Below are 12,540 nucleotides of genomic sequence, written 5' to 3' on the forward strand. Positions count from 1 at the left end.
CGATTAATGCTGCTGTGAACTTTTGTATGGGTCTAAGATCTTCATTTGTTTTGGGTATCTACTTGGGAGTGGAATTGCTGGGTCAAATGGTAACTCCATGTTTAACTTGTTAAGGAACTACTAAACTGTTTTCCAAGATAGCTACATCATCTGAGATTCCTATCAAAAGTACTTAAGGGGTCTGATTTCTCCTTGCCAACACTTGTTATGACCTAAATTTTTTTATTCTAGCCATTTCAGCAGGTATAGTGATATCTCATTGTGGTTTTGATTGAGTTTCCCTGATAACTAACAATGATGAGCTTTTTTTTTTTTAAGTCACTGGCAAGTGTTTAACCCTAGCTGTTTTCTGCCCACTATGCATATGTGGTCCTAGGTGTGAATCCCGGGGAATCTGACATGATTTATCAGAACTTTCTGGTACACAGAACAGTGATTTAGGATTCAGTCATATATATGTATGAATATATACACCATATATATATACATACACACATATCAGATTCTTTTCCTTTATAGGTTATTAAAAAATATTCAGTAGAGTCCTTTGTGCCCTTCAGTAGGTCCTTGTTGGTTATCTGTTTTATATATGGTAGTGTGTACATGCCAATCCAAGTCTCCTAATTTATCTCCTCTACCTTTCACTTTGGTAACCATAAGTTTGTTTTCTGTGTTTTTGGGTCTGTTTCTGTTTTGTAAGTAAATTCTTTTTTTTTTTTTAGATTCCACATATAAGCGATATCATATGATATTTGACTTTGTTTGTCTGCCCTACTTCACTTGGTATGAGAATTTCTGGGTCCATCCATGTTGGTTCAAATGAATTATTTCATTCTTTTTAACGGTGTGTATACATGCACCGTATCTTTACCCATTCATCTGTCAGTGAACACTGAAGTTGTTTCCATGTCTTGATTATTGTAAACAGTACTGCTATGAACACTGGAGTTCATGTTCTCTTTTTAAATTATGGTTTCCTCCAGATATATGCCCAGGAGTGGGATTGCAAGATCATATTGTAGCTCTATTTTTAGTTTTCTAAGGAACCTCCATACCGTTCTTCATAGCGGTTGCATCAATTTACGTTCCCATCAACAGTGTAGGAAGGTTTACTTTTCTCCATACCCTCTCCAGCATTTATTATTTATCAGATCAGTTCAGTTCAGTTCAGTTCTAGCACTTATTATTTTAAAGATGGCCAGTGACTGGTGTGAGGTGATACCTCATTGTATTGAGAGCATCTTAATCCTAGATGCTAATCCTAGACCCTCTTTTTAATTCTGTTTACCAAAAAAAGATGAAACCTTATTAATGTTAGCTTAAAACCTTAATTAGGTAGAAATCCTGCAAAAATAAATATTAATAAACAAATGACACAGGGTGTAACAGAAGAAACCATAAATAATATAGGTTTATTTAGCTATTACTGTGATTTGAAATTTTGATGTTGATTATACTTGGCAATGTATTTTCATAGTCCTCACTATGTCTTTCTTTTTACACATTAATACCATCCTTGAAAAGCTGTGCATAATTGGAAGGCTTCATCAAATGTGATTTTCCTATTGACTTCCATTACGCCTAGAGCATTTCTTCATGTGCAATACTGTAGCTCCAGGTTTTTAGCGAGTCCATGAGGCCCTTGGAATACTTATTCAGAGACAAGTGAAAATTGGTCATTTTATTCTTCAGTGTTGACTCTTCAGATTTCTAGAGTAGAACATGAATATACTGGTGGTGGTGTGCCTTTTAATACCAAGAGTCAAAAGTGAAAACAGTCTTGACTTAGAAGACAGAGGCCAGGGTTGCAGAATGCATTGTGCATGGGAGGTAACTAGTGAATTTTGTTAAATCACTGAATAAGGAAGGCACTTCATCACTCAGTGCATTCTTGTGAATCAGGAAAAGTCAACAGCTTACTAATATGGCCTCAGAAAGTCCTCTGCAACTCTGAAATTCTTTGGTTCAGTGATTGCATTTCTAGCTTCTTAGGCTGAAAAGCCAAACAAAACCAACAAAATGCAGACAACCCTTCTCAAGGTGCTCATTGTCCACCCCTGAGAGTCTGAGTGCGTCATGCCCTATTACCCATCATGACTGCCCCAGTTCCTTCAGAGGGCAGAGAGTTTCCTGTTCCTGTGGGCCCTGGGTCTGGAATATGTGTACATGATTCAGTTATAGAAATTCAATCACTTTTTCATAATGCAGATATAAAGTGGCCCTGAATGAATATTTGCCAAGTTGAGAATGACTGGTGAGGTCACCTTTAATGGGAGATTACATTTCACCATGGCTGATTTCTGTCCGATTTATTGCTATTAACTCCTGACACAAGGCCAGCTGATAGAGGTGCTGGCAAGAGCCTGGTCTCCAGGCTGAGCACAAAGCTGGAGTCTGCTCCCGGCTGGCGCAGTGCTCACGTGGGCGCCCTGCAGGGGCCATCTGATAACTGGGGCCATGTGTTCCTATCAGGTGTTCCCAGAGAAGCACTTCCTTGTCTTACACACAAAGCAGATCACTGGAGACTCTTTATCTTTTAAGAGGAAATATGCGTGGGGTACCTTTGGGCGGATCTAGCCCTCACTCATGAAGATGGTTATCTGAGCTGTTGCCAATGGAACTGGACGAGGAGGTTGAACTAGGTTTCCTAAAACTTCCAGAGGTGGACAGGTGGTCGTGTTTTTTGAGGTTTCTGGGAGGCTTCTAAAGCACTTTTTCTTTCTTTCTTCTCCTTTTCTGTTAAAATAGTGATGGTGAGGAAATCAGAAACCCTTAACCTATCAATGCCTGTTGAGTTCTAGATTAAAAAATTAATGGCACCGTGTTTTACAAGTTCTTAAAAAGAAATATGTTAGTCGCTCAGTTGTGTCCGACTCTTTGTGACCCCACGGACTGTAGCCCACCAGGCTTCTCTGTCCATGAAATTCTCCAGGCAAAAATACTGGAGTGGATTGCCATTCCCTTGTCCAGAGGAACTTCCCAACCCAGGAGTCGAACCCTGGTTTCCTGCATGGCAGGCAGATTCTTTACCGTTTGAGCTACAGGGAAGTCTTAAAAAGAAATGCCACTTCAAAATACATGTTGTCTTCGCTGTAATTAATACTCAGAAAAGTGAGCCTTCACAGAGGAGGCTCTCTTGGGAGGGTCAGCTTTCATTCTGAAATAACTCTCTTCTGTGTGGGGCTCACTTACAACCACACCTCTCTTCCTTTCTCCTACCTCCTCCTCAGCCCCCACCCCCACCACGCACATCCACTCCTTTCCCCTCCATGTCCTCACTTTATCATCATCAACCAGAAGCATGTAGCTGACTTTCTTACAGGCAGTACCATCCACAAGCATTGACAGAATCAGATTAAGAGTGACACCTGGCTGCCAGCCTCTTGTTATGAGCTTCTTTTTATAACTGTATTTCTGGATCACTTTTGTCCTTCAAAATGAACAATGGTTATCATTAACTTAATGTGAGTTTGAGTAGGTGAGTGTTTTATGATGCTGCATGGTTGATTGTTTACTTTAAAAACACAACAGCATCTCCATGTATGTGCATTGAACTGGGCAGTTAAAAGATAAAGGTTTCCTTGTGTGGTGCCCAGTGTTTGTGCTTGGTTTGTAAATGTATCAGGACAGTTATCATAGAACTCATGAAGAGCATATCTCACAAAACTATAAGCCTCTCTTTTTAAATACTGATAAGGTATGAATATCAGTAATCCACGCAGGGAATGGGTCCACTGCCTCCCTCTCTGCTTGGGAAACAAGTCTTTTTTTCACTGCTGCTCCTTCTGTCGTTTTTCCTCACGTGGAACTCAGATTCCTTCGGCTTGTTTAGTGTGTGGTCTGGAACTCAAGAGTTTTTGGTTTAGGGATTCCCGGTGTGGACTGCTCACCCTCTTTCTTCTGTGGCTCATTCTCCTTCTCCTCCCTGCACTTCTCTGGAACTGAGGCTCTTCATCCCTTTGTAACAGTAGTTCATTTATTTGTTTTTAAAAAATTCTGCAGAGTTGCCAGGGTGCCAGGCAGTAGGCAGGGGCTAGCCAAAGAGTGGCTGTCCAGCTTTTCAGTAGGTTTATCTGGGGATGGGGTTACACTGATGTGTGCTTTGCTCTGCTGTATGTGGTCACTCCTCAAGCCCTGAGGAGCTCCTCGAGGATGCAGACCATATCTTTCAAGGATGCGGCTTTGATGTCTCAGCACATGGCAAGCCACAGGCTTTGGGGAGAAATTCCAAGTAACTGGGCTGAGTTTGGAGGTAGATGCTGAGGATTTTGAAGCTTCTTTCCAAACCATAAGATGAGATAATTGTCTTCCTTGTTCAGGAGGATGTGGTGAGTGTAAAATGTGATAATGCGTGTACCAGCACTTTCAAAAGGCTGGTCATATATCTTGAGAGGTCATGATCATCCACCTTCATTTCCTGAATCACCCTTTTTCTGTTGTCACCATCCCTCTGAGACTGTCTTCACCATTTACTTCCACCCCGTTCTCTCCTACTTTCCTTCCTTCCTCGGGGAGAGAAAAGCATGAGTTAAAAACGTCCATCTGCCTGGTTGCATATCTCTCGGTCTCTGTCACTTGCAAATGTACAGTTGAAACCCCGCTGTGTTTCTCTCAATGTGTATACACATGTTAGGGCTGTCGGGGAGAATTTGTTTCCACGCTTGTCAGGAGCACCTCGCTCTGGATGTGTTGATGGCGTCTTTGGTCACTTCTCCTGCAGTACATGTGCTCTTCCTGAGTCGTAAACGTTTTTGATAATAAAACTGTTCTCTTAGATTCAACCTAATATTTGACCTCTTACTGCTCTGATAAAACAACAGAGTCTTCACACCTAGATATCCTGCCTTTTTTCTAATACCTGGTTGACAGCACCATAGAATCAGTTCAGAGGTGATGTTTTCAGTGCGGGGCACTACTTGGGCTGGTTATGAGGGTGAGAAATGAAACTGAATCCTGAATAATAGTAAACTGGTTATGAGGGTGAGAAATGAAACTGAATCCTGAATAATAGTAACAGCTGAGTTTCTTTGCTTGCATTAGCATCTTATTCTACATTTGCATTTTATCTTATATTAGTACCTTGCCCTTTCACCATTAAAAAAACAATTTGACATCTGGGGGAGCATGGGGAAAACAGCAGGAAGATCCTTCTAGTAACATATCTTGGCAGAATCCTGTCTCCTTTTTTGGAGGGGCCTCATGAACAGTAAGCTAAATGCCCCTTGAAAAGTAGTCATGTTAAAAAGCAGAGACATTACTTTGCCAGCAAAGGTCTATCTAGCCAAAGCTATGGTTTTTCTGGTAGTCATGTATGGATCTGAGAATTGCACCATAAAGAAAACTGGGCACTGAAGAATTGATGCTTTTGAACTGTGGTGCTGGAGAAGACTCTTGAGAGTCCCTTGGACTGCAAGGAGATCCAACCAGTCCATCCTAAAGGAAATCAGTCCTGAATATTCATTGGAAGGACTGATGCTGAAGCTGAAGCTCCAATACTTTGGCCACCCAATGTGAAGAACTAACTCATTTGAAAAGACCCTGATGCTGGGAAAGACTGAAGGCAGGAGGAGAAGGGAGTGACAGAAGATGAGATGGTTGAAGGCATCACGGACTTGATGGACATAAGTTTGACCAAGCTCCGTGAGTTGGACAGTGATGGACAGGGAAGCCTGGCATACTGCAGTCCATGGGGTCACAAAGAGTCAGACACGACTGAGTGACTGAACTGAACTGAGATTTGAGGCTCTTCCAGAGGTAGAAAAGTCTTATGTTTCTGTTAGAAAAATCTAATAAAAATATGATTCATTGGGTTTTTGTCCTCGTGATGGAAGCAAGATGGGGAGCTGCCCTGTGAGGTCTGCTGAGACTCTTCAGGGTTTGGGGGGTAGTGGAGGGTCTTGTTCAGGTTGCTTACTGGTGGTCGGATTCGGGGGGCATTTCAAGCAATGCTCAGAAGAAAGGCTGGCACTTCCTGTGTCTCCCTTTCACAGATCCCGCCTACCTCAGAGCCTTCAGCCACTGAACTGCACTTTTAGAAGCCGCCATCTATTCAAACCCATCGCTGTGTAACAAATAGCGAAAAAAGCCCTCCTAAGATCACGGAAATGCAGAGGAGCCCTGTTGGATTAACTGACACACTGCCGCTTGGTAGAGGAGTGAGAAACACTGCGGTCTCAGCTTAGTCTCCTTGTCCTTGATCCAAAGTGTCAGGTGTTGGGCGGGGGGTGGGGTGGGGGTGGTCAGGCAGAACATGTGAGTGTTCGTTCAGTCCAGCAGCACTCGCTGAATGCCTGGTGATGGAGCAGAAAGACGTAACCTTCCCACAATGCTCTCATGTCCTAGGAAAGGGGGTAGACAGATGCAAAAAAGAGAACAGGATTGCTCACTGCCATGGGAGGGCCAGGAGCTGAAGGGGCAGCCCTCAATCCTAACTCAGTCTTGATTGAACATGGGGATAGGGAGGAAGGATCTCGGCTTTCTTCAGGTGGGGATGGATGCTCCAACTCGGTTTTAAAAAGGAGGAAGGGCTTTACGTGCGTGGAGGAAGGGCACACCTGGCAGGAGAGTACCTGCAGATGTCCTTTAAAACGTCAGTTCAGCAGGTCTTTGAAGAAGCGAGGATCCTCTTTCGGGGGTTTTCTTAGCATAGCAAACACCAGGGTCTGAACCTGTTTTTGTAAATAAAGTTTTATTGGAACACAGCCACACATATCATTCCATTCCCCTGTTGTGATTGCTACATCCCAGCGACCATGTGGCCTACCCAGCCTTAAATATTTATTGTCTAGCCCTTTGCCGAAAAAGTTGGCATAACATAGTTTTTTTCCTTGAAATTCTTAGATGAAGTGGGCCCACACTGCCAGCAACCAGGCTTTGCCTGCACCCTTCATGGACCTGCTGGTTAATTTTATACCTGGTGGTTTCTCTTTGCCCCACACAACCATTCCTCCAGTTCATTTAGTTGCAGTAACTTCTGGCTCCAAACATCCAGAACTAGAATAATACCTATTGTGTGTAACAAAAGAGATACTGACCACTAATGCATGCATGCATGATAAGTCGCTCTAGTCTTGTCCAACTCTTTGCAACTCTATGGACTGCAGCCCACCAGGCTCCTCTATCCATGGGATTCTCCAGGCAAGAATACTGCAGTGGGTTGCCATGCCCTTCTCCAGGGGATCTTCCCAACCCAGGGATTGAACCCGAGTCTCTTATGTCTCATGCATTGGCAGGGGGGTTCTTTACCACTAGCACCACCTGGAAAGCCTACTGACCCCTAAGGATCCCCTTAAATGTTCAGTTACCCCCAAACTTCAGCAGTTCTAGACTCTGCTTAGTTTCTCAGAACCTGTGCTGCCTCTTATTTGCTTGTTGAATGTGAGCAAAATTGGAATTAGTCATCGGAGCAGTAGTCATTGGAAAGCATCTTTCTTCTTTGGTAAGGCAGCCCATCTGTCTGAGGATACCGGAGCTGGCTGTCGCCGTGCGAATGAGACAGAAGGGGAACTTTCGGGAGATCCAACATGCAAGCCTGCGGTTATTTTAAAAACAAAGAGAATTCATTTCCAGAAGCAGCTGTGCATTTGAAACCCTGCTTTCCTGGATATAGCGATTGAAAGTTGTGTGGAATTATACAGCAAATGCCAACTCTTAAGCACCTGCCATGGTCTCTGATACCAGCCGATAGGAGTGCCAACCAGGATTTTTACAAATGTTAACTTATTTAATAAGACCTGCATGAAATAGAAGTGCAGTGATTCTGATTTTACAGATGGGAAAACAAAGAGTCTAACAAGCTAAGTGTTTTTTATGTTATCAACTAACTGACAGCCTCCAACCTATGATAAGGAAGATACTGATTTTATGCTCTGGTTATCCTTAGAAGGTGGAATGCTCATTGAAAAGGCTCAATCAGGAGGTCTGGGATTTCTGTTTTAGACTCTCCGATGAACTGAATTTCAAGGAACAGGTACAACTAAAATTCCTCTTTGCACTAACTTCTGTTTTAGCCCTAGCAGCCATCAACATTGTTTAAATACCACTGTCAAATGACATTGTAGTTTGGGATCTAATTTCTGACCAGTACTTTGAATTGAAAATGGTCAGCAGTGAGAAATGGGGACATTTTCCAAGCATGTCTGGAAAATATAGTTGGTCCCAGAAGAGAAGCGTGTAGGTTTAGGATTGTCCTAGTTTCCAAATAAAATGATCATTCCTAAACAAACACCTGATCATAATTATCTTCTCCTTAAAATTTTTCAATGCTCCACCAGCCACGCCCTTAGCACAGAGGCTGGAGTCTTTGTGGCCTTTCTGGTTTGGGTCCTGCCTGACTCTCAGTTGTTGTTGTTCAGTTGCTAAATCGTGTCCAACTCTGCGACCCCATGAACTGCAGCACACGGGGCTCCCCTGTCCTTCACTGTCTCCTGGAGTTTGCTCAGATTTCATGTCCATGGAGTGGGTGATGCTATATAACCATCTCATCCTCTGCCACCCCCTTCTCCTTTTGCCTTCAATCTTTCCCAGCATCAGGGTCTTTTCCAGTGGAGTTAGCTCTTCGCATCTCAGTACCTCACCCTCATTCACTCTCATCAGATCAGGTCCTACACGTGGACATTTCGCTGAACACCATCTTTACCATGTACCCCTACCTGGCTCACTCCTGCATCTTCACATCTCAGCCGAGATGTCTCTGGATGCAGGAAGTCTTCTCTGATGCTTAGAGACTGGTATGAGCATCCTTCCCTGGCCCCTCCCTAATATAAGGCCTTTTAAGCTACTGTTCAGTTGTTGACCAGTTTGTCTGTTGTCCGTCACTTAACGGTAAGCTTCTAGAGGGCATTCTTTTTAGTTTTGATTCTGTAGTTACAAGGAATAGGAGTCCACTTGAGCTTGCTGATAGAAAGGGAGTTTATTGGGAGGAAAGATTGGAAGAAGAAGGAGATCTTGGTGGAAATATAAGAACCAGGTCTATAAGAAGTTGTACCTTGCACAAGCATCTTGGGGCTTTCTGCACCTCTGCACACCTTCACCTCTCTCTCTCCTGGGCTGCCTCAGCTCAGGCACTTGTGTGTTTTGTTTTATTGTAGTATAGTTGATTTACAGTGTTGTGTTAGTTTCAGATATACAGGAAAATGGTTTCTCTTTGATATTTTTTTTTTCATATTCCTTCCCCTTACAGGTTATTATAAAATATTGAATATATTTCCCTGTGCTATAACAGTAAGACTTTGTTATTTATTTTAAATATAGTAGTATGTATCTGTTAATCCCAAACTCCTAAGTTATTCCTCCACTACACCCCCCACTTTCCCCTTGGTAACTGTAAGTTTGATTTCTATATCTGTGAGTCTATTTCTGTTTTGTAAATAAGTTCATTTGTACCACTGTTTTCAATTCTGTAAGTGACAAGCACATGTGTTCCTGAAGCTGCTCGTGACCTCAGTTTGTCCTCGTGGCCCAGCCTGGCTTGACCCAGGGACCCTCCTAATCTCCTGGCTTCATTTCCTCCTCCCCCCTCCCACCCCCGCCCACTTGTTTGCTTTGTCAGTTTCACAGTTGCAAGTTTCTAAGTAATCACTATGGTTGGCCTGACTCTTCCTTTCAAACTTGGCCTCATCCATCACAGGTCTCCGACCACCCTGGAGACTGGCTGTGGTTGGGTCCAGTCCTCACTGCACACCAGTCAGCATGTCACCAGCTGGAGGGGTCAGAGCCAACATGGCTCCCAGGATAGACTTCTCTTTTCTGTTTCTCTTTTTGCCCCGCACTTGCCATAAACTTGATGGTATCCTTTGTTCTTTTCCCTCTTTTTCAGATATCATTAATGGAGCTCAAGAAAAATGCATATTGCCTCCTATGGATGGCTACCCCCATTGCGAGGGGAAAATCAAGGTAAGTAAAGAGCGATGTCCTTTCACCCCCTCCTCCTCGACCTGCGCTGACAGCCCCTGGCTTCCCCTCCCCTCTCTTCTCTTCCCCAGCGATGCAGATGGGTGATCGAGCCCTCTTTAAGGAAGTCATTTAAGGGGTGTGTCAGCCCTGCCAGTTTGGGGCTGTGGCCATGACAACCATTCCCTGCTTATGCCAGCTCCATGGGGTTAGTCAACAGTGACTGACGGGTAAGACTGAAAGAGCTGGGCCGTTGCAGGCACCTGCTGTGTCTGAAATTGCGTTCCCTCTCCCGTCCTCCAGCGGGTGATGCTTCAAGAGCCAAAGACAAGGGGCTTCCATGATTTAGTGTCCAGCTCCCTTCTCCCAAGTGCCCAGGCCTCAGCTGTGAGGTCTCCAGATTGTTATTTAAATGTCACATTTGCCCGTGCAGTTGAGTGCCCAGACTCTGTTGGCCACTCTTTGACTCTTAACGTTTATTTGTTTTTTACCGCATTTATGTGGCCAAACCTTGGGGAGACCACTCCCTGCTCAGTGGTTTTCAGAGAAAAGTTTCTGTTCAGACATCGCTTAGGATGGCGAGACAAGCCCCAGAGCGTTTTAAATGGCTCCCATATGGGACTCAAGTACGCACTGTGCTCCTGCCTTGATTCCCGTGCTGTTTTCCAGGCTCCGTGCTGGGGCTGGTGCAACTGTAGGTCTCCGGGAGGGCACTCTCATGCCAGGGTCTGTGAGGCACTTGCTCTTGAGGAAACATTCCTCCCACTGGTGCTCCTGGGCTTTTCTGCTGGAGCCATCTCACGGCCTCTAGGCAGACGCTCCCGCTCAGCGAATGGCCGCTCACCGGCGCTCTTCCTGCTCTGGTTGTTTCAGTGGATGAAGAATATGTGGCGCTCGGATCCCTGCTACGCAGAATACGGAGTGGATGGGTCCACCTGCTCTTTTTTTATTTACCTCAGTGAGGTGAGCGGCTTCTTGTGTCTCTCGGGGGGTGGAGTCCATGTGTGTAGTCGGTCTGTTCCGTAGCTGAGCCTGGAGTTTGCAAAGCTTAAAAATGTATATTGTTTTTACATGAACGGTTTATGATTTCCTTCTTCATTGCTCTCCTCTGTCCCCAAGTAGCATGATTTCCACCCCCCACCTTGAGGAAAAAATAGTCTGAGTTCACTTTTTTTTTTTTTACCAATTAAAAAAAAATAGTAAAATACACATAACAAAATTTACCAGGTTAATCATAAAGCGTACAGTTTAGTGCCATTAAGTACATTCATGTTGCTCTGTAACCATCGCCACCATCCATCCATCTCCAGAACGCTTCATCTTGCCAACCTGAAACTGTTCCTATCAAACCGTGACTCCTCAGCCTCCACCTTCTTCCAGCCCCAGCAACCACCGTTCTGCTGGGTCTGCCTCAGATTCTGATTACTCCAAGTCCTCCTATAAGTGAAATATACAGTATGTGTCTTTTGTGATCGGCTGACCGCACTTAGCATAGTGTGCTCAAGGTTCATCCACGTTATAGCAGGTGTCAGCATGCCCTTCCTTTTTGAGACTGAGGAATATTCCATTATGTATACAGACTGCATATTGTTGCCCATTCATCTGTCAGTGGACACTTGGGTTGCCTCCAGCTTTCATCAGTTGTGAGCGTGAGTGTACATGTAACTCTTTGAGATCCTGATTTCAATTCTTTTGGGTATATATCCAGAAACAGAGTTGCTGGATCATATGGTAATTCTATTTTTAATGTTTTGAGGAACCACTGGACTATTTTCCATAGCAGCTGCGCCAATTTACATTCCCACCAACAGTGCACAAGATTCTAACTTCTCCACATTCTTACCAACACTTGTTATTTTCTGTGTTTTCTTTTCTAATGGCCATGTGACTGGGTATGAGGGAGTATCTCACTCGTTGTATCACTGGTTGTATTTCCTTACTGATTAATGATGTTCAGCATCTTTTCATATGCTTCTTGGCTGAGTGAGCTATTTATTGTACTTACAGACTGAATTATTAACTTTCTCCCTTTTTCCCACCTTTTTATCTGAACTTCATTTTCATTTGTACCCTTGAATTTAAATAGCAGCCTGTTTTTTTAAGAGTCACAGGGCATTTTTACAGACCACATGGAATCTGTTACATGCTTCAGTGATTCATTTCACCTTTAGAAAGGTTGATGGAGTGGGGTGGGGTTAAGACTTTATTCAGAGCCAGCTACAGGAGAGAACTGGGCAGGGAATGAAAACTCCATTGGCTCTATCCCCCATTCCTTATGGGCAGTGGCAGTTGCCCTCAGAGCTTGTGGAATGGATGCTGGCTAATTTTTAAGGTTGTGCGCTTGGCAGGCTCTTGGCTTCCATCTTCTTTTATTTGCACCCCTAGTTTTGGTACTGTTGTTGTTTAACCAGTGCTTAATAACTTCTCCCTGGTGATGCCATGCAGAGAGGAGAATGCCTCCATTCTGAGGCTAAATGAAATGTTTTTGCCATACTTTTCCCTGTGGGATTCAGGTGTCTCTCCTCTGTGGCATAAGATGATGGGGGATGGAAGCCAATCCAGTATTGCTCTAGGGCATGTGGCCCTGGAATCTGTGGGATTTGTCCCTCTTGGCACCCTTCTCTTTTCCTCTGTAAGAGTCAGACTTTT

General features: G+C 44.0%; 1 protein-coding gene across 2 annotated transcripts in view; it reads left to right on the forward strand.

The window, feature by feature from the left end:
- MGAT5 (alpha-1,6-mannosylglycoprotein 6-beta-N-acetylglucosaminyltransferase) overlaps positions 1-12,540 on the forward strand; it is a 394,846-nt gene that overhangs the window by 220,265 nt on the left and 162,041 nt on the right. For both annotated transcript variants that reach the window (XM_040228417.1, XM_040228416.1), the window contains exons 5-6: positions 9,818-9,894; positions 10,765-10,854. In XM_040228417.1, the coding sequence (XP_040084351.1) occupies positions 9,818-9,894; positions 10,765-10,854 (167 nt within the window). The remainder of the gene's footprint in view (positions 1-9,817; positions 9,895-10,764; positions 10,855-12,540) is intronic.

The sequence above is a fragment of the Oryx dammah genome, unplaced genomic scaffold (assembly GCF_014754425.2).
Source record: "Oryx dammah isolate SB20612 unplaced genomic scaffold, SCBI_Odam_1.1 HiC_scaffold_27, whole genome shotgun sequence".
In the NCBI taxonomy this organism is placed as follows: Eukaryota; Metazoa; Chordata; class Mammalia; order Artiodactyla; family Bovidae; genus Oryx; species Oryx dammah.